The sequence below is a fragment of the Neodiprion virginianus genome, chromosome 4, assembly GCF_021901495.1.
Source record: "Neodiprion virginianus isolate iyNeoVirg1 chromosome 4, iyNeoVirg1.1, whole genome shotgun sequence".
NCBI lineage: Eukaryota > Metazoa > Arthropoda > Insecta > Hymenoptera > Diprionidae > Neodiprion > Neodiprion virginianus.
In genome coordinates this window covers 23972939-24000367 of record NC_060880.1, presented here as the reverse complement: position 1 = coordinate 24000367, position 27429 = coordinate 23972939, and the positions used below count along the sequence as shown (strand labels likewise).

At 35.6% G+C, this 27429-nt stretch overlaps 1 protein-coding gene across 7 annotated transcripts; it reads left to right on the top strand.

Annotated features, from left to right (window-relative positions):
* The first annotated feature begins 13843 nt into the window (after positions 1-13843).
* On the top strand, positions 13844-27424 carry LOC124302069 (5'-nucleotidase domain-containing protein 3). 7 transcript variants are annotated; one of them, XM_046757846.1, is made up of 10 exons: positions 14590-14663; positions 14750-14782; positions 21347-21522; positions 22727-22954; positions 23511-23519; positions 23630-23767; positions 23875-24032; positions 24567-24753; positions 24839-24979; positions 25513-27424. In XM_046757846.1, the coding sequence occupies exons 3-10, from the start codon at positions 21469-21471 to the stop codon at positions 25867-25869; spliced, it is 1272 nt and encodes a 423-aa protein (XP_046613802.1). In that variant the 5' UTR covers positions 14590-14663; positions 14750-14782; positions 21347-21468; the 3' UTR covers positions 25870-27424. The 7 variants fall into 7 exon arrangements, with proteins under 7 accessions (XP_046613795.1, XP_046613797.1, XP_046613802.1 ...); XM_046757839.1 differs by lacking the exons at positions 14590-14663; positions 14750-14782 and adding an exon at positions 13844-14379; XM_046757844.1 differs by lacking the exon at positions 14750-14782.
* Positions 27425-27429: the final 5 nt, after the last annotated feature.

The following is a 27429-nucleotide window of genomic DNA, read 5'->3' as shown; positions in this document are numbered from 1 at the left end:
CCGCACGAAATTTTGATGATAAAACGAATTTTCGGGTGAAAGACGCTGGACAAGTTTGTAATGTTTGTATTTTACGCAACAATTTATAGTTATATGTAATGTTTATAAAACTAATATTGTAGGTTTCTATAATATCTGAATTGGAATGTATTTCCAAAAATTTTCATCGGTATTCTTATTTTTTTTTCCTTTTCTCTAAAGCAATCTTGGCAAACTTCTCCAACTTTTATAAAATCTAGAATATTCTCTAAGCCTCTTTGAAGATCTCTGTAAATTTTCTGTACGTATCAATTGATAGTTTCACCCAAACATCCAAAATTCATCTCGCAATTTTTCACATCTGATTGGAACTAAATTTCCACAGACTTTCAGCGTTTGAGAATAATTTATTTCACTCTTATGATCTATTTTCCAAGATTCTACCACAACTGTTCCGAAAGTATGGACGAAAAGGATAATGAAAAAAAAAAGGAAAATTGTCCTGGAATTTCTGGAATATTTTCGATCAACTTTCGAAGCTGGTCGATGATAAAGAAAGAAAAGAAACATTGTCCTCGAATTCCTAAAATGTTTTCAGCAACGTTCGTAGCTCTCGTTGGTTCTTCCCACGCAGGTTCCTCGATTATCGAGGGTCCTAAGAAGCACATTGCCTGCCCACTTCCTGGTACAAGTCCGGCTGGTACACGTGCGCCTCGCTCCACCGGGTCAAGGCTGTTCCTTAGCCTAGATAGGGAACGGTTCGAAATTCTCTTGTATAGGTACATCGAGTCACGAACCTTTTTATAGTCTTCGCTGCACCGCTCAGGTATTCCAATTACCTTGTGTGTAACGTGAAAAGCTTCATCTGATAGGCTGTAGATCGGAACCCAGAATTCTGGCTTTTCCCAGCTTCGAGAGTAAGGCTGTGTGATAATTGTAATCGCTTAATCGTTAACTTCGATTCATTGTATGTCCGATCGATTGATTTATCAATTTCACAGGAATGCGATTGATTGAAAGAGCCGATTAATCGATTAATCGGATAAACGCTGAATTGAAAGTACCGATTGTTAGATTGATCGAAAAAAACTCTGCGTCGGAAATCTCGATTAATCGACTCGAAATACCTGAATTAGATTTACAAATTGTTGGATGATTGGAATAGTTATTATTAGACGAATTAAGTATTGGTTTGAATCAAAGCACAAAAACACCAAACTCAATCTAACCTGTTTTAAACCGAATACACCAAATTTTTTACCAAGTCCTACAAAGATCGCGAATTATATAATACAGCAGCTTCTGTTCTTCAGACTAAAACTGCAATTGAAAGAAGTTTGTGCCAGCAGGAATCCTGATGATAGGAGATTTTTGAAAAACACTCGTCCTCAGCTTTATTCCGAAGTGATGGCTAGAAATATATTCGTTACTTTCTTTCTCACAAACCTTATTATCAGCAGAAGAATGGCAATCCTGTAAAAAAAAAGTAGATAGAACGCAGATTTAGTGTAGCAACCGAGTCGAATGAAATGATTATCAAATTACAATGAAAATAATGAAAATTGAGCGTTGTTCAAGCTTGGGTTCTCAGCGGATAAGAAATCGGAATTGCAGAGCTCGGAAGATTAATTCGAATTGTGCAGACCTGTTCGGAAGCTCCTCGTTTTGCCACACGCGTGACTCATCCTCTCTTGCGGCTACGCGTGTCTACCTTCGGTGATGCAGATCTCTCCTCCTTGATTAGCGTAACGATATTATGCTATAATCGTTTACACGTAGACACAACCATACGTGATCCAATAATCCTCGCATGTCGTTGTATGATCTCATTTTTAATGTAACGATCTGAGAGTAAAAGCTGATTAGTTAAGGTACTACGTTTCGATATACATATAGTATACTTGCCAAAAAGGAAGTAATCAATTTTACCAGAGTGTATAATATGATCACAGTCAATTCACCTCGAGAACATTTATCAAATTTGTAATTTAAAAATATTAATTCAATGAGAATATCATGTCTCTAAAAATGGTGATGATTCAATTTTTTTTCAATATCACAGGATTTTTTTCTTTTTTTTTTCTTTTCATTGAAGAATCAAGTATGAGTGAAAAGCACAGCGCATTATTATTATTATTATCTGAAAATTGCAGAGGGATCCCGAATTCAAAACTGACTCAACCTTTAGTACGTGAGAGTGAAGCAAATGTTTAGACTAAACAGATTCATTTTTAGTTAAACTATGAGTTCGTTGAAAGGTTTTATTTAGAAATTATTTAAAATAAATCAGTGTAAGATTCGTAGGAAGATACGGAGCCTGGGATATTATAAAAAGGAATAGTACAAACGCAGCGTCTTGAATATCAAGAAAGGTAATCGAATCAGCACCTAATGAAATGGAGATGGGTAAATAAGTGGTGGTCACATTACGGTATCTGCACACAGCTCAATTTACTGACTCATGGGCCCGATTAAAACGAACCGAAACTACCAAATGCGAGTGTGTATAATGCAAATGTTATACAAACCAGTCATGTGGAATAGAGGAGGAATAAAAAGAATTTCATACTCGCCCACCGACAGACTTTTACCAACGAAAGCTCATTTCGTTTCGGGTAATGTCATCGCTTTGGAAGGTTTATTGGCCAAATTTTATCGATATCCACACCGGTGTTAAATTTTTTGGAATCGGTTATAGTTCATCACTCGATGTTTTTCCTTTTTTCACAATTTTCGATCAGAGTGAGTGTCTGTATAAAAATGAGGAGAATATAAGTTCGTCGAGAAAAAAAACGTTGCTGATACATTGACGGAGCATAAAGATCTTGAAACTTGGCAATACAAACATTTCTAAAATGTCATTTCCAATGTATTATGCACAGAAACAAAAAATATACATTGTCATTAATAATACATCAAATCCCGTGAAAATTTAATCCTGCAAACTTTGTCTCAAATAAATTCTTAGCATATTTATAGTATTCGCTACCCACGCAGTTTTAAGGAATCAGATCATCGATAATAACTCTGTAATCAAAATCTTGCGCTGAGGTGGAAAATTGGAGAATAACTTGTCGATGCTAACTTTGATTCTTTATTTTACAAGTACCTCAAACAAATACATAATACATTTTTGTACTACATATTCAAGAATTCAAAATAAGATGAAGGTTTTGCCAAAGATTCTTCCGATTACTTATTATAAACCAAGAAGATTTTCGTCCTCAAGGCAGGGTTGACAACCTACTCGAAACATGGCGTGAGTTGTTAAGCTCTCCCGCTTCAAGTAGCGGATTGAAATTATGTCTTTAAGATAACTCGCAGCTGTCTTCGGTCATCAGTAAATTAGCAATAAAATTTTACCAAACCTTCTTGAATCACTGTATAGACTATTCGCGACGTGCTTAACCCAAAAGAATTCGCGTCACCTACATAACCTCCTCAGGCCGCGTTTGATAGCAGCAACTGTAGTTGGCAGGCCTGCAAAACCTCGCGCATGCGCAGTGAGACGCTCAATCTGCCGAGTTTCACAATCTCCTCTCGGTAGATGATTTTGGACAGTCTTATGAAGATTTAGATGCAGATGTGCCAAATATACCCATTAATGCGGAGCTCAGGTATGAATTTTTACGATACTTTTAATATTCTTGTAACCTTGCCCCGCGTTCAAGTTCCTTGGAATATCACCGGAGTGATCAGCGGCGTTAGACCGGATTCTGGTGCAGCTCCGCTTTCACATATTTTGTACCAATCTATCCGTATCAGCTCCAACTAAATCGGATTACTCCCAAATGGAATCCCAGCAGCCTCGAGCCGTTCGTCCCTCGGTTTCTCGGCCCACTTAGACCTGTCCGGAGCATTGGATTTATCGACAAGAGTATAGAGATTTGGCTAACAATCTCTAGCGGAAAGAAATTACAGATTCACTCCGCGCAAAACACACCGAGCGATCCATCAATCTTCGGCGCAAAAACGAGCCCTGCACCGAACGCGATAATCCGGTGGCGCGGTTTCGATGAAACAGTACAAGCACCTGCGAGTTGTCGATTATTCACGTGTTCATATATAATTCAGTTTCTTTTTTACGGGTCGAGGCTCAAAAGTGGATTGCTCACAACGGCAGCAGAATCACAATATCACATGTTCGTAAGGGCGAAAATCTTGTTCACAAGATTCCAAAATGTAGAAGAGTGAAAATTGATGAACTCGGAATGTAGAACGGTCTGAATTTACAAATTTTTCTATGTTTATGTTCGATATTTTTACCTGAATTTTTGTATTTTCGATATTAGTAGATTTATTCTGACAATTCTATATTTTCGCTTTCTATACTTACATATTCGAATTCCTGAATTCTGCCACTTTTATCTAAACATCTGTATTTTGATATATGTCCACATTTATTCCGATAATTCTGTATTCAGGCTTTCCGTATTTTCATCTAAATTTTCACGTTTTTTTTTTTTTTTTACTGCTAAATTAAATCTGCCAGAATTCCGTACCTTGGCTTTTCTGTATTTTGACTGTCCACTTTTAAAAATTTTACCAACTATAGGTATAACCATCTGTTTGAAAATTCAGTCTTCACTCGTCTATCGTGCGACCATTCTACTTTATTGCATCCACCCTTTTTTACCATCGTCATTAGTTATCCACGCCGTACCATCCATGCCTATGACTACAACCGAGACGGTAGGTGGGATGCTGCGCCGGGCACACAACATCTGTGATAATCGTAGAGTGGGTCAGGGGAACACCGCCCAGAGCAATCTGCGTTCCTTGTTCGTTCGCATCTCGCCGCGGCCGTCTCCGGCATCATTCGATATATCTGTAACTTATCGGTATGTTTCGATTTATTAACGATACATCGACGCGCCTGTGCCTTCGATAGAGACGCAAAAAAAAAAAAAAAAAAACGCTAAATCGTACGAAAACAGGTAATTGCAAAATCCTGATTCTGTTTTCAATCGCTATAGAAAATGATTCTATGATAGAGTGGAATTATTTGGCCAAAATATACCTGCAGAGACGCGAACTGATGGATGCTTATACTTGTTTTACTTCGAATTATAGATTGCGGTTATCAAGTTGATTTATACCAGAAACATTTGAGAGCTGTCGATGTACTGCGTCCCCAATTTCTTTTCTTTTTTTTTCTTTTTTTCCCCCTCATTTACAGCTCTAGCAAAGTGGTTCGTACTAGTGTTTTTGAAATCTGATAGATTACCACTGCTGTGAAAATAAGATACAACTCAAACGTGCAGTCCGGAATTATGACCGTGTTGGTCAAAAGCTAGTGTTACTTTTTCAGTTCCGATTTTAAGTAATGACTATTTGAAACTGCTACGGTGATTGATTCGATTTTGCGAAAGCTATAGACATATTTTCAGTGATATGTTATTTTAAAATCAAGCAAAAATAGTTTGAACTGCTAATTAATATTTGAAATGGAGCTCGGATTGTGTTCATCGTGTGTAGGAAACATTAATATGTTTGGTACTTTTTGATCTGTAAATGACAAAAAATCCTCATTCGGCATTTTTCGATAACTGTAATAACGTGAAATATTTTTTCTAAACGCTATGAAAATATATCACGTATGCAAAGCATTTTGTACCAACTGAAATCCCGCAAGTTTGAATTACACGCCAGAGTGAAACAAAATAGTGAATAACTTTATTCTTTTCTTATCGAAACCTGACACTTGTTTTCATCGTATATTTTCTGATTATGATCTATCACATCTCTTTTCCACGATGTTCGATTTCAAAATGTCAACAACATTTCAATCTAGCACTTTGAGTTGAAATATCACGTGTCAAATGATATAGCGTCGTATCTACCAAAATGTGTTTGGAATTGCAAAATTTTATATGCAGGATATTTTTTTCTGTATTTGCTATAAAAATATTTCGAACACATGGACACGTTGAAATTATCCATAAAAAAATCGGATGCTCCGTGAATACACTCTTTAATTTCTAACTGTATAAAAAAAATTACATTCACTTATAAATAATATTCATTGATATAATATACGATTGGCGAAGGAAAAAGAAAGAATTGTTCAATTTAAGCTTTCAATATGGTTCCATCCTTTTCACCCAGTTGTATATAAAAATGAACACACCTTCGCCTTTTGCGTTACTTGTGACAATTCGAAAAAAAAAAAAAAAACTATCCAAGCCATCCAGTATAATTAATGTAAAGTATAAATGTTTAAAATTTTCTTGTATAATTACTACTAGACACGAACTTTGAGCGAGGACTATTAGCTTTTAATTACTTTCAAAACAAGTCATTTCGAATGATTTTAACGGTTACAAGGTTCCACTAACTTCGCATGACTGTACTGTATGATTTCATACGATTACGATAGTTTCAAACGATTTTGATTCCATTCTTCCAGAATGGTTTCATGCGGTACTTCTTCGATTTACGTAAACAGCGGACGATGATTTTACAAAGTGAACAGCTCTTGATTCGCTTTGTTTCGTATTTCAGGATGAACATATTGTCCCGAAGTCTGAGTCTTTTGCAAACGAGAGAAAAATGAGGAAGCGATTAAGCTACAATCGCTCCAGAAGTAGGACATAGAGATATATAAGTATAGTCAAACGTACCACTAGAATGTTTCAGATTCCATCTTTGAATTTGTTTTTTTCTCTTTCGGAAAAATTTTGCCGAGAAATCAGGATGACCGTTATTTTTTGAGAAAAATTCAGATCAAAAGCCTCCGAAGCTTGAGCTAAGAATTCGACACCTCGGTATCGTTTATGTAAATGTTTAAACCTTCTTCTTCTGCCAAAAGTAAGATACTACCCTAATCTGTAACAGTCTATTGTCCATGATAAAGAAGACCAGCGGGCAAATTGTATCAAAGAAACCGGTGGCTCAAGCCCTGCGGAAGGGGCCAACGACCCGGGTCGGTGCATTGCAGACGTTCCAGGAAAACGGAACGAGCATGGAAACGGCGAGGCAGGAATTGAGCTGCCAATCAGGTGATCACTTCCATATCCGAACATCGCGCAGCTTTCCCGCGAGAAAAACGCCGATGAGAAGCGTCGATATGTTACAGTTCCAAAGACGCCGACCTACTTAGTTCCGCTTCTGCACTGCGGCGTCTCCGCGTGCATGCACGTGCCTCTGTCAAATCGAACACGCGTATCTCGATGACCATATTAACCCTTGGAGTCACACATCGTTGCGCTGAATCAACTTTTATAATAAAATAGGATTTCATGGTTTTTGGGATCACTGATTACGAATGTGAAGTCGGATTTGAAAAATTCAAAATGGCAGATCCACTATGGCGGACGAAAATTTCAAACTTTGAGATTCCGGTCAAGAAATTATATGCGGGGATTTTTCCAGTCGCTGATTAGATTTGCCATACCGAATTTTCAAAATCTGATTTCAGATTCGTAATCACTGACCCCAAAAAAACCCTGGTCAGGGTTTTTTCTCCGGATTCGATCGAATTTGAAATTTTCATCCACTAGATCCGATCCGCCATCTTGAATTTTTTTAATTAGATTTGGGATTCGTAATCAGCGACACCAAAAACTGATAATTTATGTAAGACATGTAGATGTGTAACTTTCTCGGAAATGAATTATTCCTTCAATTCACGATTTTTTAATATCAGTTTGTTTCTAACAACCTCAAAGAAATATATTGAAAAATTCTCTAAAGATACAAAAATTTTACATAAAATAGGTGGTAAGAATACTTCCTACTATGACTCCAAGGGTTAATCTTTCCTTAACGTCACCCTGAATATTAATTTTTGAAGAGTTTGGGTTTTCAGTAAATCATTTTCCTTTCCTGTTCCACATTAGAAGCCGGCAGTTGTGAGAAACCCTCATAATCGCTGTGATTTGACTAGAACGACGTTTTCACACTTTAGGGTCAAGCTCTTATCGGCAACTTGAACATAAATTAGAAACCCGAAATTCTGCCTTGGTAATTGAATGAATGTTTGTCTTTCTAGTACATTTTACGATTAGTTTCGTGAAATTAATAAGGTCAGGAAAAACGCTGGAACGTGGTCAGAATATTTAGACACTTCTACACTAAAAATGCTAAAATTAATTATTTCCGTGATGTTCATATGTAAATCTTAAACGAATGTAATTTTCTACCAAGGCTTCAAATTCATATTGAGCCATTAAGTTTTTAACAAAAAAGTAAATTTTTTGAGGCGATAGCATAATTCACTTCTTTTTTTAAATACAAATTAAATTACTCATACGATATTCTTTGCGGTTTTTGTTTATAACCTCTCTTTGGAGTTTTTCTGAGATTCTCCAAATCTTTTTCTGAGATTTTTGCAAAAAATGTATCGCATGTTTTCTACGGATTCTATATTCAATGAACAGAAAACGAATATTCAATGAGAAAATTTTTAACCAAAAGGTGAATTTCGCAATCTTTATTTTCAGATCAAGACTCATGTGCTCTGATGAGCTCATTTATTCGTAAAACTCCAAAATTTAAGCTACATATTAGCACAAGGTGAGTTTTGTCGGACATCTCATTTTTAAAATACGAACAATATAAGATCGTGAAAATCCTCGGTTTTTTGGACTTTAAAATTCTTGAGTTGATGAGCCATTTATCTTGCAATGGCCATTTTGCCCACGCAAAAAGTGTTAGAAAAAAAGATCGCATCTTGTCGAGGCAATTTAAATGATGTTGCTTTTTTCTTCTCAGTTTTAGAATATTATGAATCCACGTACTGCGCAAGTCGATTAAGCTTGACTCTGTATAATACTTGGCGATTTACGTGCGGATGTGAAATAACTCTTCAGCTACTTCACAATTTTCGTGCATGTTTCAAATTCAATTTTAGTTAGAACCAATCACGATTATTGATCTATCTGACATTAGTCTATTACTTAGACTAATCGGTCTTACAAATAGCATTGTTGCTTCATTGCAGATTAAAATCTCCAAACACGCAATTGTCACCCTGTGTCGTAAAATTTTTATTAAGTATCGCAATAAATGCTGATTGCTCTTTCATAATTTTTCTTTCAGTACGATACCCTGCAAATACTAAGGAGTGACATAACTCAAACGACAGGCGATCGTCGCTCGTAAAATTTGTGGGTCTTTTCTGCATCGTATCCAAATTCGGTGATTTTAACGATATAACAAGTAATCAGAGCTGGTTAAATCTCTATAGTTTCTTCGCTTTCCAATGACAAATTAGAAAGAACATTTTGAAGTATTGCGCGGTAAAGAAAGCTGAGATCGTGATAAAATCTATATATAACATAATTTCCTAATGCCTCAACTCTTTTCCCCAGATTTTAGTGATTTCATGGTTTTTAATTCACGAAATTTCCTCCGTGCCGCTTTATTTCTGGTGAAAATTTCCCACGTGACCGCGTAATTTTCATGGTGGAATTTCGCTGCTTTCCTGAACCTGGAAAATAGGATTTCGATCCTGCACCAATCATAAACGTTGGCATTGAATTCTATTTCCGGTTCTAAATTTAAACGCTGGAATTTTAAACCGACTGATTTCCCCCGAGTGAATAACCGTCGTAGCGGATGAATTGCAGCGTATAATAATGCAGGCGTAGGTACGTATCAAGACGTGCAGCTAAAGACGACGTCGAGGACCGATGACGGCTCAGATTCTTCCTGTAGATTTTAACGACTGCGTTTCAGCGGGGCGGCATAAATGCGATACTTGTAACGTGGATTAATGTGCAGAAAAAGACAACGGGGTCAGCAGCTCCTCTAATGTGAGACGCAGTGATGGCGAGCCCGATGGATCGTCGAATGATCAGATACGTATAACATACATAGCGTAGCCTTCCTTCGAAAGCAGCGGCATGCCGACGAGACGTATATAACCACCGAATCTCTCTCTCTCTCTCTCTCTCTCTCTCTCTCTCTCTCTCTCTCTTTCTCTCTTTCTCTGCGAGAGCGCTCGTCAATCATTAGTTGCCATCCCCAGCTGACGTGCAACGCTTCGTATAATAAGCTTGACGCGCTATTCAATCTTTGAAGACTCCTTTAACGCGTTTTAAGCGTGATGTCACGTGACCGGTTTAGGGTTTTGTCGGAAATCCATCTCATTCGTTTGTAAAACTCTGAACCGGCTTGGAGTTTCTTGTAAAATGATTGTGCTATTGTCGGAAAGTGTGCTCTGCTTATTTAGAGCTGAATAAATGTCGTACGGATTTTTTATCTATTCAATTCGCCGCGAGACGGGCAGATTTTGAGGTTATTTTTCGCATTAAATCAGTTTTACGAACGAATGAGATAGATTATTGGAAAATCTCTTGAATCGGTCATGTCACACCACGCTCATAATCCTTGAAGGGAGACTTCTGTGAAATTTTGATAAAAACTATGTTCTAGTTTCTCGAATAAGTAAAAGAGATGTAATAAAAAATTCCACCCTATATGATTTGGTTCTTAAGGTAGTATGTGTACTGAAACAGAAATTACATTTGGCCAGAGATTTCTTGTGTATTACTGCCAAAAATTTCTTGCGCATAGACTTTCAGTTTAGAACGCATACATTATGTACTATCGTGATATAAATCTTGTGAGAACTTCTTCATACGACCTTTTTCAACCATTTCAAAAACAAGAAACGCGGTATTATGAAAATTACACCGAACCCCCCCTCCCTTTTAAGGAGGTTGGTAGACCGAACATCGATATTACTTAATAATCTCATCACAAGACAGTCACGCATTGAGTATTTATCAAATCATTACATTCGCAAGTTATAAATATCTTTCATAGATACGAAAATAGATAATACCGGAATTATAAAAAGAACTTGAATATCCATGTTTTATTTCAAATATCTTCAAAATGGTCAAGATTATAGTATAATCGAAAGAAGGGAAATAATTATTCGTAAATAGGATTTTGTCAAGGTACAAATGTTTTATTTATTACAATTTTTCAAATTTTCTTCTGATATTTATTTTGTACATTCAAATTGAAACATGCTATCGCAATTTGCCTTTACGTAATTGTCATTCCTCCAAACTCGGTATAATATTGAAAAATCCATGCAGCAGATGATGACACTTGGTACATTTCATCACCAGCCTTGAGAGTTCGCGGGATATCTTGATGACGTGAAAGATATGTACTTATCAAGAAGAACATGACGCGTAGCTGAACTTGTGCGGACTGACAGCGACGAGTTTCTACTTCACTTTTCTCCATCGTATTTCATGCAACGATATCTGACATACGATATTTTTCATTCAAAGAGTAGCATCGTCGAATAGCGGTGTAAATTTTATCCTAACATCGCAGATACATAAAACTACGATTTCGAAAGAGAAAAAATTTGCGAAAAAACAAAATCTACATGTCTTTGTTATTCCAATTTAAAGGGAAATGTGTGCAGTAGACTGCCAAAAAAAAACCTTTTTTCTTTTTTTGATCTCCGACTTCAACTGGATTTCTTACGTGTTAATAAAGTGACTAATACAAAGACTCAATGCGGCACCGCTTCAAAAAATTGCACGGCAATTTGCTTTCACGAGGATTAATATTATGTTATAAACTATGGTTTCATGTGGTGGGAGACTGAAAAGAAACGAAGGTTTTTTTGAAAAAGTCTACTGTACAGTTAAAAAAAGACAAAAATATTACAGAATAATTAACACATCGTAATTACATGAATACAATATTTTCTTGAATTACATGATACACAGCTTTGAGGAACGAAGAAAGCGCCTCCTGCATAACTCTGTGTTTAATACTGCACCCGGTAGATGTGTATTATTATACCAGAAATAAGGATGAAACACCACTGCTTTCTCGCACGAGACATCGGCACATGTTTGCTCTTCGAGATGCTAGCGTTCTAAATATTTTCTACCGCAGCGCTGAGAATCAAACTGCGAAATAAATACTTGGTGTATAAAGTTTTTTTTTACGATAAACGAGTACCTATGTTCATTTTTTATCAAGAGAAAATACGAGCTACAGTTCTTTCCAGTAGGATAATGACATAATTTTTCGCTTATAATTATGTTTTATGTGACTATCAGACTTCGGAATCATTTTTTCAAAAAACTTTATCATTCTGGATCTTCACTGTATTACTATAAGTGTAATGATTAGTGTTCCTGAAATTGAAAATTTTCTCGTATTATAATTTCGCGAAGTTTTCGAAGTGTTCGAATTCGACGCCTACTTTTTGTGCAAACTTATTTGAAAAAATTCATGAAGTGCTCGAATTTGGGTTTGATTTGAAAACAATTAGACATTCTTAATTTAAATTTTCTCTTATACAACAGCAGTGATTTATTTCTCTCTGAGAAAGGAATGTAAAGAATGTAGCAGCAGATCAAAATTTCCGTCAGAATCATCTTGCGCGAAAAAATTAGACAACACTGAAGTTGGTTTACTCTGTGGTGCTTATCAGCATTTAATTTTAGAGTCCGACTGATTTAGTGTGATGAAATATTCAGCGTGGCATACATGTATGATTGCTACAATTCTTTGCTCGCTACACGTTTACAAGCTCAAATTAAGCAGGGCATGCTCGAGGAATTTAAATTTCTTGACACACGCTGTCATTTGGCAGCCTGTACCTCGCGCCAAATTCCTTCAAGACTATATTCACTCTATTTCCGTGACTTTCTACGTTCCTGCACGTTGCCCCCCACGCGGAGTAACAGTCGGTTCAGTTCTCTCTTTCGTAAGTAGAGAAATAGATGCTTAAACACACGTTGGCTGAAATCGCCTCACGCATTCTTCGGTATTTGTTGTACAAATCTCTGAATTACGTTAATCGTTACGTATTCGACGATTTTTTGCAGCACTATTTGTTTATACATCAATTTGCGACACTGCGTAACAAACATGTAAACGTTGTTAAAGCAAAATTGATTCTGAAATTAGATCAAGTCAATCACTTCAGTTTCTGGTGTATATAAATGTGAAGTGGAATTTAGAAAAATATTCACGATGTACGCTGAAAAAAATTGCAATTTTTTTAATTACCATGGAATTCTAGTAAAATGAGTATTACTGTAAGAACGGTTTAAGTATTGTTCGCAGTTAAGCAAATAACTGTTGCGTGTGATTATAGTTGTAAAAACCGCATTTTGTAGTGAATGCAACATTAAATCTGTTTGATTAGTTAACTCGATGTTTTCAGTTAAATAAAACTTGAATATCAATTTATTGTTGTAACAATATGAAATCATCGTAACTGTTGCAAGAAAATGGAGTACTAGTGGCTATAATCACAGGAAATGGTAGCATGTAATGAAGATTTTTTGGTTACAGTTAAGCGAGTATAGTCAAAAATCAAGATTAATCCCTTACACCCCATAAGCTGACTTTGAGTGACTTATTGACAAAGAAATTATAATTTTTCGCGAAGTAACAACAGTTTTTATTCATTTGAAGAAGATTTTACTCGCATATGATAGAATGTTCGGAAACAATCAAATTCTGTGGAATGAAAGTAATACAATCCTAATATTGAGGTCACAGGACGCTGCAATTCAGAAAGTAATTCGATATAAGAATGAATAAGCCTGAGAAAAATGAATACCTCTAATTATAACGTCAAAATTTTGTCCATCTAGTCCGATCTAATGGGTGTATATTATAAAAATGTATTTATAACTATGAATTATACATCTAGTTCAACGATATATATTTATACAACTAATTAGCTCCGCTTAAAGGTATAAATTAGACATGGTAAAATCAGATAATACACAGATTAGAGCTATGAATTTTTCCCGGAAACAAAGATGTGAAAAATTTGCTTTCACCTAATCACGGTACAATCTAGTCAGCGTCGAGTCCGCTAATATCCGCGAGAATGTTCTAGATCCAGATACTAATTAGCAAAGATCGAGCGTTGAAAAGGGCGCCGCGGACAGAGGCGCCGACACAACGTGAAAAATACCGGAAACAAGAATCGCGCAGTGCAGCGGCGCAGAGCGTTTCGAATATCGCGAGAGGCATGTGCGCGAGTGAATATCTATCGCGGAGTGACATTCGCGTATTACATATCCGTGACGATAAGCGTTGACGAATCAAGGACGCCGTGAGAATTGGCAAAAATTGCGCAACGAGAAATGAAGGGCATCACGCCGGACGAAGACTAGCCGGCCAGGTATTCCGTGCGTATTTCTGTTCAACGTCACGAATGAACAGAGAGAGCTCCCTAGCAATCGGACCAGTTGGCCCGGCAGCGTCATCGGTCCACCATGTTTGGCAAAGCTACGGTAGTGTTGCTCCTGAGCGGCGCAGCGAGGAATACAAGATATCTGTGCAGAAATGGAGCCAGGAAATACACCCAGCAGCCGGGTTACAGTCACAGAAAAATATCGCGCGAAACGATGCGTCAGAACTACTTGAACACCAAGGCGAAGTGTGAATGTGAGTAGAAAACTTTATTCCCTCGATGATACGTGAGACGCGATCGCTGCGGTAACAGAACGACGCGAGACGCGAGAGCACGCGGCCGCCTAGCGGAACCTGAGATTCTAGTCGCGTTGCGCAGGTCGAGAACTTGGCGCATGCGCGATGATTATTAGCTGGTAGCCTAGCCTAGTCTCCCCGATGCTCCAGTTCGATGATTCGAGCACGCGTGCTCTCGCTGCTCTTCGCGATTGATCCGCGTACACTCGCGTTAAAAAATGCGAAACTGAGGCGCAACAAGTGTTAGCGAGATGCATTTCTTGTACAGCTTAAAATACGTAATACGCGATAATTGTTACTGTATTATTTTGTGTACTTTGTTTTTCAGATGTATTGTATGTACCTGCAATTCTCATTGAATGTAGGTTGTCTTATTGTACTTTATTTTCAGCGGTCTAAATGGATTATGAAATATAATAGGAGCACGAATAAGCGGATTATGATACATTTTTAATTTACATTTTCAACGTTTTTAAATTTTTTCCAACAGTTTAGGACGTGACACACTTTTGACATTTTTTTTACGTCACTGGGAATAAAGTCAAGTCCTGTGTATATCTATAAATATTATACTACCCCGACGTGATAGCGTACCTAACAGACAGACGGGGAAATACAGATTTGGTCGCGATTAAGGTGACACTCCCGACCAACGAAAAACGGTGGAGTTTTCAGATCTGCACGTAAAACCGTGGTCCGAAACAACATTAAATTTCATATGACCGGTTTTTACCGATAGAGTAAAATGTCACTGTTTTCGAGTATCATCAAAGTCTACGCAGACTGACGTGAACACACTGGAATAAGATTACTTAAAATCTTTTTTTTTTTTTTTGCAAACATGATGTATTTGAAATTGTGTTTCTGTAATTGAATTACCACTCAATGTAGCAATACAACTTCTAGAGTTATTTCCGCATGAAAAAAAATGTTGTTTACATATTTCTTTGACATTGCATATAGAATTGCACAGTCTGCGACGTTTTCACGTCAATTCTGCGCACTGATCTCTACATTACACGAGTAAGGCTTCAATAATATTCAAAGTAAGTGAGTTTGACGCGGTCGATAAAGACTGACGGTAGTGTCTTCTTAAACAACAAAAGATCGCTAAAGTCAACTCTTCCTTACCGACCGCGTCGAATGTCACTTCGAGTGTCAATTTATTTGATTATCGTACAAAGCCTCAAAAAATATGCTATAATCGATCCGAATCAGAGTTCATACGGTTTTGGATTCAGGAAAATTTTTATAATAATTTCACTCGTCTGCAACACCAATGATCATATATCAATCATAATTTGCAGTATTGTTAATTTCACGTCGATGATAAAGGATAAATATTTTCATTGAATTTATCTGAATTTAGTCTAGTTGCTGACTTTGTCCCACTGTTGTATCATTATTTAACCCAAACTATATACATACGTACAAGTGTTATAATCTTGAGTATCGGTATCGAAGAAACAAACGTGTTTCGAATGCTGTGTAAACAATGCGTGAGTAAGCTAGCAATAAGATGCAAAATTTCACGGTATTCAGTGTATTCGTATCATAGCAGTTTCATGGCAGCTTGATTCTGATTGTTTACCTTTTATTAATTATGTATATCCTGCACAATTTACTCTTTAAAATTTTTGGCCAAAAATATTACGAATGATGATTCAGACGCCGCACGATTCAGACCGTCAATCAAGTTAATTGAGCTTAAATTAATTAGAACAGTATTCTCTAATAAAGATAATTCCATAAAACCTGTAAATTCAAACTGCAATAACCCAGGCATAAATTAAAAACTTTCGAGGGATAACATTATTTAGAAATTTGGTTGTTTAATGCCAGGGCATATTGGTCGCTGAGTTTCGATTAATTAAAAGTCACTTCTTCTTACTCCTCGTTTTTTTAATACTCGCATTTCTTGAACAGGTCTTTATTAGCTTATTGCTCATAAACTATTATTAATTTACATTGACATTTAAAATTGAAATATTTGGAAAAAGACAAACTGTTTGAAAAGCTGTAAACAAAAATTCTTTCTGGAAAGAATAAACTATGTTTACGAAAGAAATGATAATTCGTCAAAATTGGACATTCATAGCACATTTGGTCATGTTGAAATATTGCAATATTAATAATAATATTACCTACGACAAGACAACGACAATGACATGATTTGTTTGAATCTGTCAATAACTGAAGTGGTACAGTTCAAATTTACGGTTCCTGAAGTTTATGTATGGCGAGGGCATATTTTTGTGCTTAAATTCAACCCGATCATTCGAAGCTTGGTGATTTCAATAAATCATTGCGTACGATGAATAAACAAACAATTATATAACAGTTTTGGCGAAATGAATATTTATTTTCGCGATAGCATTGTCGGTAGGTAATTATACGGCACGGTTCAAATTCCGTTTAGTTTAACATAGAGTGAGGGGATATTATATGTTACGTGCGTACCTTATACACAGAAATATGCAGTTAAAATTGCGTTTCTGAATACATTATACAATTTGTACGTACAAAACTTTGTATAAATATTTTCAACGGCTCACATCCTTTATTGTATCCTCGTACAGTCAAGTCAGTTTTCATCATTTATATTTGATCATTGGATAAATATTTTTTTTTTTTTGTAATTTACTCATTTATTAATTTTTTCCCAACTCTACAACCTTGTACTTCATATTCTTGCCAATTTAGTTGTAGAAATAGAATGTGCGGAGTGTACCATAAAGTATTGTGGCTCATATCGTTATAGACTCTGGTCAATGCAGGCTTTCCGTTGTAGTAATGATTTTTGTGCTCAAAACGTGAAATTCTCGTCCCTCTCTTATACCCTCAAAATTAAGGATTTTTTATATCATTAGAGAATTGATGTGACTCCAATTGCAAAAAATTTGTGAAACATCATTGGAATTGCAGTAAAGTATAAAAGTTGGTGTATTTCGAAGCCTTAAAATATTTTTAGGCTCAACGCCAAGCTAGGTACCGTAACACGTGTTTCGCCTGGCGTGCAAATTACTTGAGCGCGATGTTCTTGTCAAACATTTGTTCACGTAACACGTTGGATCGTGAGAGTTTCTAGTATGACTGTTGCCGGAACTGTTGCCACAAATATACAATTAGCATTGTCGTTGTATCGGGTGACACGAAGAAATGACATTTGATGAATGTGAAAAATACCGATCGATTCGTGTTTTAATTATCTAATGGAAACCAGAATTAAACAAATAGAAATGAAAAAAATGAATGCATAAATGAATCATCAGTGATATGCACATAAAGGTAATTTAATCTTTATGAACCATTTCAAACCTTTGTACATATTTGTTTCTACTACTTGTAGAGCAAATTTTCATGATTTTTTTTTTTTTTTTTTGTACAAATTTTTCCTAAAAAATCATGACCATTTATTGAAATTTCACCAATCCATACGATGAAGGCTCGTGTTTTGAAACGCTGGAAACCTCGTAACATTTGTAATCAAATCAATGAGCGACTTTGAACCGTATCTTCAAGATAATAATTACACTGAATTAATTCCTCATTTGCATTTCATTACGATATCTTATTGAAAATCATTTATTTGACATACGTATGTATAATATATGTACTCAAGTTTCGAAAAACGGCAAAACAGTTCCCTCGAGTAGCTTCTCAATAACTAAACTCTCCCATCATTGTTACAAATCGCAAGTTTCGAACGTTTGATTGCCAATTTTCTAATTCTATGGTCGATAAATGTCTTGACCAGACTGTTTGCCTAACATCTTCAACGTCGTTACCGTACGAAAATCGCAAGATATAACCACCGTTAAGTACCATGTCACGGGGCCCAAGAGTCCCATAAAATCACGTAATCCCTCATCTAATCACATATAATAGGGTTCTGCAATTCGTCCCCTCTTCCGTACTCATTACATATAATAGCTCGTTGCACGCATCCGTGAGTTTATTTATACACGTGCAATTTTTTTTCGCGATGTTACATCGCCGATTTGTATAATACGTCTCCGACAGATGAAAAACGTATTCAACTCCAATTCCTTAACTGCAAAATAAATAGGAACGCAATGCAGCGGTTGTAACTCGCTGATCAAGATTGGTCAGCTGGGCATTAAGCTATTCCAATCATCACCCACTGACACTGATACCACTCGTCGATAAGAGCTGTGGCTCTGAAGTCCGAACAACGGAATCATTAAATACTTATACGTGGGTAATTGTGTCATCCATAGAAGATTTAAGAGATGTAAATTAAGCTGCCATTGTCGTTTAGAAAATTTACACGGTGATGAGAATTGGATCATAGTACTTTTCGCAGAACCTACGATAGTAAACAGAAACAGCAGCCTGGAGCGAAAAATATTTATTCCATGCGACAACCGTGTCATTTATTTTATTTTTTTTTCACATCATTAATTGCTTGGACAGAAAATTGAAAATAAAATTTACGCAGTGTACGATTAGTATCCCATTGACTTAACAAATGAAACACCATATTATAGTTGTAAATGTAAGGTGAAAAACATATTATAATTTTCGAATTTTCATGGAAAATATGTCTATTTTAAAAAACTCTAACGTGTATGGATTTTCAACGATTGCATACTTTCATCCGTTGAAGATAAATAATTACGATGCCAACTCTGAGTATCATTCTAAAATAGTACTGGATTTCAAAATGTTTTAACTTTCTCTAAAAATATTCTAAACCGGTATGGAAGAATATAATTCTAAATCTAGTTTTCACTAAAATCCAATTTTGCACCCAGAAATCTTTATGTATCGTTTAATTTATAATTGCAGTACGTCATACTGATTTACAATTACTTATACGTGCCTACTTTTATGTTTCTATGAAGTTTCTAAAACATTATTTATTCGATAGTTGATTAAAAATCCCAATACATATACGTGTAACGTATAATGGTTATACGATCATTAAAACCACCGTAAAGACCGAATGCAACATAAATCATGCCTGTATAGCAATTTCGTAAAATGCTGTTTGTCCCACTTGCGTCGTGTAAACTTTAAACCTACCCATTCGAAACGCACACTGTCAAAAAAAAAAAAAAAATTATCTACAGTTTCCTGTATTTGTTCCAACTGATTTTCAAACCTGCAAGTTTGCGCGGATATGCAGAATATGCGCACGAACAATAAGTTCGCAACTATCTCAGATGTATTCAATTATCAAATCGTGATAAAAATCGCTTGACATTTATGCAGCAAACGTGAGAAACTGCAAACATATATCTACTGCAATATTTCAATGCATAATTCAAAATCCTCGTGGAATGTAACATGTGTATAACTGTATAAAACTATTTTTTTTTTTTAAATTGATAAAAGAATGTAATCATACTATGATACATGTACTATGTACGATGTATTGAAAAATAGTAGAAAAAATACCTGTAATACATAGCTAGCCAATTCAACGGCTAGATGAATCGACCGAGACGTACACACCTTTATGTTCAAGTATGAATGTACGTGTACAATTCTACATACGTGATCCACATAAGCAATTGGGTGTTACCAGCCCGTTGCCGAGTAGCTTACATATATGTATAAACGTGAGTATACATGCCGTGTTGAATATGTACGTGGTTGTACGTGAAGTGAAAGCACGTTTATCATTAGCCTGCAGGTTGACTGGTCATTAACACCGCCTTGTTTTACTTATCGTCGTCTGAAAATCAGTAACAATTACTGTAATTGTATATTGTGTGTACAATGTGCATGTCAGTTTTCGAACACGTACGGGGTATTATTTTTTAAAATGAACAAGATTTTGAGATTGATTTTTAGTATTTGCTGGATTTTTAGTTATTTCGTTTCGCCTATCGAAAGAGTGAATGAAAATGTATTAGCTCGTCAGTAAGCATCGCTCTATCCACCACAAATTTTATGGAGTGAATATTTCACATAATCCGAAATTAACCGTTTTTGAGAAATGATCTTAAAATTTATATTTAAACAAGTAATTGAAATGTAACCGATTGTCTGTCTATATTGGTACTTGTCTCAGAATTCGTAACAAGAAATCAAAAATTCAAATTTTTTTACGTCACAATTTAAAATATTTGGTTATTTTCATAAGATGGAATGTTTAAAATATTTTACTATGTGAATCTACGATCCAAGAATCAAAAGCAAAAAATGTGGCGAGACTTTTTTAAATATCTTACTTTCTCATATGGTTTTTGAGTTAGTTTTAAATTGTGAAGAATTGAAACAGGAAATTTTTAAAAACTTTGTAACTCGAGAAGAAATTGAGATAAAATTTTTATTAAATGATCGTGATCTGTACTTTTAATAGGTGGAATGAAATGAATCAAAATTAAGCACACAAAAAATTCAGTCTTGAAATCTTATTCGATTACAAAAATAATGTTCCATATCTACATGCATGGATGAGAGAGATTTTCATCGCAGTCTTCATGGGTGCGAAACGACATGTTGAATTATTTACACGCCGATTATCATTCCGCATAAAATATGTATAATGTATTATTCTCATGTGGCAAGAAAACTGGTAATTAAAATTTAATTCGCTGAACTATTATTAATTCCATTTCACATGTACCTACACACGTGCTTATAATTTCCAAACATTTCCTTTTATAACAATCATCGCTTATATCTGTAGTAAAGCCTACAGCGACAGTTAGCGATAGAAGTAAGAAAATATTTTATTTACCGGACAAAAATTAAAGCGTTGAAAAATGCACGATTAACGGTGCGAAGAAATATTCAGCTCGCCAATTTTACAAGGAATTTGCAAACCAAGTGATGATTTTATGTTCCGTAATAGATGATGCATTTATATAATTTTCCTCGGTGGCCGTAGATTAGGAACCTTTCAGAATGTGGCCGATAATAAATTTGCGACAAAAATTCTCTTGTTTAGCAAAAAAATTACCATTGGACGTTAATGCAAACGGTGTTTTCGCGTGCAATGAGCTCGACCTGGAGGAGGTGCAAGTCTATGGCTTCGATTATGACTACACACTGGCATGTTACAAACCGTCGATGGACTACCTGCTCTACAACCTGGGACGCGACATGCTCATTCAAAAATACAAGGTGACAGCATTTTTCCTATTCATAGCCGACATTTTTTAGCACAACTTCTTCAAACTATTTATCACATGTTTTCTGATTTATTATTTAGTAATACTTATTGGGTACTGTATGATTTCATTTAAATCTGTTCGGTTGCTCTGACGATGAGTCAAATATGGTTTCCAAGAGCATGGTTTCAATTACATTTCTATTTTCTATTTCTGAAACGTTTTCACCAAAGTTTGTAAAATTAGACACAATGTTGTGCAGACAAATCGCACAGGCGTACAAAAATGTTCTCTGTCAAAATCTGAACTTTGTCGATAAGCTTTTTAATATATTTCCAACTTGATATTGTCATTTCCCTCTATTTATTCTTATTTTCTAAACTTTCTTCGAAAATTTATTTCTCTTGTATACCTAGAAAAACGGAGTACTGGTGGAAACTAATTTTTAACTCTCTATAAATATATATCAAAGATTCAGTGACGGCGAATCGACTTCACTTAATTTCAGGCACATTTTTACTTTCGATAAATCCAATAGAATGTTGTCAGTAAAGCATAGAGTTTTGGGAGCAAGAAATTTCATTGTTTCAAATGAATCTTAATGAATAGCAGATAAACCTTCTATTAGTTTCATATTCAACTAAAATTGGGTTGCTTCTAGTGATAAATTTTCTTGGGTTGAATCAAAAAAAAAATGAGAGTATGTATTATGAAAATATGAGTTTTTTTGGGTGAAGGTGAAAATATATGATATACATCAAATTTGGTTAACCACTAGAAATTTTTTGGAATAGATTCTTCGAATATACTATTTTGAAAAATCTATTTGATAAAAACATCTATAATTCAATTCAAAAATGTATTTTAGTGAACGTTTTCATAAAACACAAGAAAGCGTAGAGATATTTCTTACATTCGTCTCAATATCTCTACAACTTTTCTGGAAAATAATATGAAAAATTCATCGTATTTAAATTCAGTAAAAATTTCGTTACAAAAACGGTGATATCAAAAAAATGTTTTAACATTTCGATTCTACGGCATAGGAATAGAAGCTGTGAATTTATTCAAATATTAATTTACGAACAAGTTCTTATAGGCGGAAAAATCCTCTACCGTAATTAATGTGACATATTTTGAAAAAGTGTCTGTAATCATCCAAATATTAAAGCATTGCGACGTGCAAAATCTGGTAATTACGTAATTTGGCTAAGCAGTATCCGGAGGAAATCGGGAAGCTGGAATACCCGGAGGGATTCGCAGTTCGAGGTTTGCACTACGACATAGAAAAAGGGTTACTTTTGAAACTGGACAGTTTCTTGCAAATTCAGCTGGGCACAGTGTACCGGGGTTTGCAGCGGGTGCCTGATGAGGAGGTCTTGAGGCTCTACAAAAACAGGATAATACCCATCGCCTACGTAGAGGCACCGAATAAACACACTCAGGTGATGAATAATGGAGAATCTTGGAGCGCATATTAAATACGATTGCTGATTTTTCTCTTTGTTTTTACCATTTCCGTTGCATGTCATCTCCACGTTCCACCCGTAGCTAATAAACGGACAGCGGCGACTCGACCAACCAGATCTCATGAGTTTGTATTTATGTTCAATTTGATCGTTTTGCTGTCGAATGCATCTACTTCATTTCGTTTCTCAGTAGTCAAAGAATCAAACTTACTTATTTCGTAGCATTTTATTTTTCCATTCAATTTCACATAATATCCCGTTTTTTTCATATTTGGCGCAGTGCAAAATAGAAGAAAAAAATGTACATATCTATCGGGAGTTCTGAGTTTGAACTTTTTTGTGAAATTTCATGTTCATACCTAAAATATATAACAACCGTTTTCGGTATTCAATGAAATGGTGACATAAGGAATAACGTGAATTTCGAAAATTTTGCGTACACGATTTAAATTTTAGCTGTGTTTAACATGAGTTTCTTTTGATTGCATGAGACTGTTGAATTTGGAAACACGAAATTTGGATTGTGTTCTAGACCAAGCAGGTGAGTCAAAATTTGAAATATAATAGTCAAGATAACTAAAAAGAAATAATGTGACTGTAGAAAATGGCAAAACGATTATTTATTTCATATTTATCACATATCGATCGCAGGATCCACGATCAACGAAGATGGTTCAACTGGCTGATCTGTTTTCTGTACCAGAAATGGGTCTCTTATGTAACGTTGCTGAATACTTTGTGAAAAATCACATCGACTATCATCCCGAGATACTTTTCCGTGATGTAAAGGTGAGAGCGATGTAAAACTTTTGTGATTTTTTCCACCATAATCCGAAGAATTAGCGCACATGTTGACGTTCAACAACACGCATTGCATTGGAATTGTATCGTTCCAGAATTCGGTGCAAAGCTGCCATCCAATAATGCACCAAACTGTGGTCAAGAATGTTGGCGATTTTTTGGAAAAAAATAAGGACATGAGAAAGTTTTTCGACAGATTGAAGAGCATCAAGAAGAAGATGTTCCTCGTGACCAACAGTCCGTTTCCTTTCGTGTAAGTGGATTTATTGTCGCTGCAGAATTGAAAAAATGCACGTTGCAGATTTATGATCCATCGATCAGAAAAGATCGCTGACTCCGTGCAGGAAAGTATTGGTTACCGCCCAGTTACAATTTGTAATCCGAGTGATATGAAATCATAAAAGACAAATCACCCATTACTTCCTATTTTGTAATTTATAAAATGTAATTCATCTTTTTCTCACTTAACAAAATTTCGTTTTTATTACAAAATGCGACATATTTTATATTTTTATATTGAGTATCGATGAATTCGAAGCTTCACTCGAGGATACTTGAATTGATATTATTAGTTTGAATTTTAGTCAGGGAAAAATTACAATTTGCTCAGATAAAGTCAGGGATACGTTACAGAATTTTTATGACTATTTTTAGTGGCCAGCACAATTTTATCTACCTCCAATTACAAATTACAATGTAATTTTCACTTATACTGTCGTATAAATTACAAATTGTACATTCTTAATTCATAATGGACGTATTACAATCTTGCGGATTACTTGTGCAGAAACGTCGGTATGAAGTTCCTGCTGGGTGAGGACTGGAAGGATTACTTCGACGTAGTTATCGTTCAAGCTCGAAAGCCCCGATTCTTCACCGACGAAACGAGACCACTCCGCATATACGATGAAAAAAAACACACCCTGCTCTGGGACCGTGTAACCAAGTTAGAGAAGGGCACAATTTATCTCGAGGTAAATGATCTGTTATCTCAGTCTTCGTCCAAAAATACTAGAAATTAATTTGAAAGAACGTGTAAGAAAATTGGTGTATCGTAAGGGAACGGTCAAACAACTCCAAGACATGACGGGCTGGAGGGGACACCAGGTGTTGTACTTTGGTGATCATCCTTACAGCGACCTCGCGGACGTTACCTTGGAACACGGTTGGAGAACGGGAGCCATCATCACCGAACTCACCGTAAGCACACGTCAAAGTTTTCGTGATTTTCGTTTACTGATTTGGTCCTCCGATCCATCATCTTGTCATAATCTGTATCGATACTAAGAAATGTCTCGAATTCGATTTTTTTTTTGCATCAAATTACTTTTAATTTCCAACCTTGATTTTACATTTGTCTAATTATTTTATGGCACAGTTCTAACCGAAGGAATCAAAAATAGACCATGCCAAACTTTTACTTTCAACCATTTCTTAAAATAAATTATTCAAGTTGTGTTGAGAAAACCATAGCTTTTTGCATCTGAAAAAGTTCACACAATTGGCGGAAATCAGTACCGTGTATCAATTTCATTACGAGACAGTCGTACATCGAGTATCGATCAATTTATTATATTCATCAGATACGAAAATTTCTGAGATCATGTAAGAATAAAAAAGACTGGAATTATGAACAAATTTTTGAAAACGAATCTTCTTAAAGTGTAAGGTGAATCGAGATTCCAGTTCTTTCAATTTCTTTCAGAGGGACTTAAATATAAATTTAATTTCAGCACGAAATCGACAATCTCAACGATCCAGAGTTTAAGAAAAACGCGAATTGGCTGCAAATGCTAACGGCTTTGATCGAGGATCACCAGGATTACGAGGGCAAGGAAGCGAAGGTTCAGTTGAACGAATGGATGCGAGAAAGGGATAATCTACGCAACGATATCAAACGCGTATTCAACCAACAGTTTGGTTCAGTCTTTAGGACGTACCATAATCCGACCTACTTTTCTAGGCGTCTCTTTCGTTTCGCGGACATCTACATGAGCAACATTACCAACCTCTTAAACTATTCGACCACTCACACCTTTTACCCGAGGAGAGGAGTCATGCCCCATGAATACACTAACTATTTCGTATAAACCGTGCGCAAACCGAGCCAAAACCATCATGCGGTATAAAATATGCGTTACGAAATTGATCTCGAAATATTTGGGACGAACGCATCGTATTTTATTCTTTCCCAAAAAAAGAAAAAAAAAAGATAATCAAAATTCAAACGTATTGAGAAAACAGAAAGAAAATAAGCATCTTAGTTTCCTTCCTTTCAGATTACAATTTAAGATCGACCTCACACTATTAATACGCTTAAATTTATCCGTAAGAAGTTGACGAAATTTAATAGTTTTTGACTTTTCTTGGTAGTCAGATCGGTACAATTTTCCTTAATTGTAGTTTATTTTTCCCCAGTAGTAGAAACGTTGCGTGAAATTCAAATCCTGTGGGGAAATTCAATAGCTTATTTCGTAGCGCTACAGTTTGTTCAAGTTTATCGATAGAAATACCTAGGAATGTCAAGATTTACTTTTACGTTGAAAATGTTGCCAAAGCTTAAGTTGAGTTATAGCTTATTACGATTAAGAACTAATTGAATGATCAATCGATTTATATAATAAGTTGACGCTACGTTTGTCTGAAACGAATCGTACTCTTATCGTTGGACGTTTGCAAGTACAAATAGATATGTAATGCCCCCGAGTAACATCGGGATATCTCAATCAATCTGATCGAATAGATAATTACAATTGATAGATATAAACGTACGAGTATTAGCAATGATCGGATAAAATATTTGTCAGATATTAATTTATTTAGCTAGAATTTACCATGGGTAAAAAAAAATGATAAAAATTTTATTTGTGATGCGCGAAGTGAACGATGTTTCCGGATATTAACTGAAATCGCAGTTTCTGATTTTCGATTTATTCATAAAAAAAGTAACATTACACACGTATTGTAATTACAAATGAAAGCACGCGAAGTTAAGGATAATAACTTGGAGTTCCAGACATTTTTCTATCGGTTGTCAGACTATTACCGGTTTCTAGAGTCTGTTGACATCTTGTCATTATTACATCAATGCCAAAATTTGAGTTTAGTAATAATTATGAACAATATGAAATTAAAAAATTACAATACTGCGTTCTTTTCCGTGTCTCGATATCATCATTTGGCTTGAATAGTTGCGTATCTCATGCCAAATTTCAAACGTAAGATAACCGTTACTCGTAGATACTTTAAAAATGTTGAAGCGAGTCATTATGCATGTTACATACGTACTATAAGAAAAATTACGACATACCTAATCGAATACAAAATGTGTTTGTGTGCAACGTGTCTTCTATATCAAACGCACGAGTACAAGTTGTATATTCAGTTCAGACCACAATCGGTTTTTGATAATCCTTTGCAGCTCTAAATATTTATCAGAGTTTTCAGTTTTCGGAATCTATTTTTATTGTGACTAAATTGTGCGGGAGTCTGAGCCGAATAACCAGATTGTATCTTTGTGAAATCCTTACCTAATCACTATAGGTACTATGTACATATAATAAAATGTAACCACCATCGCGGGATAAGTTTTATCGTCGGAACACTGCTTGGGATGAATAACAATCCGAATGATGAGATTAATTAGGTAG

Excerpts from the sequence above, each read along its gene's own strand:
- LOC124302069 (XM_046757839.1), top strand. The coding sequence starts at position 14,208 with ATGTTTGGCAAAGCTACGGTAGTGTTGCTCCTGAGCGGCGCAGCGAGG. Across the intron at positions 14,380-21,346 it reads CACCAAGGCGAAGTGTGAAT|CAAAAAAATTACCATTGGAC; the intron begins GTGAGTAGAAAA and ends TCTCTTGTTTAG. Across the intron at positions 24,754-24,838 it reads AGGGCACAATTTATCTCGAG|GGAACGGTCAAACAACTCCA; the intron begins GTAAATGATCTG and ends GTGTATCGTAAG.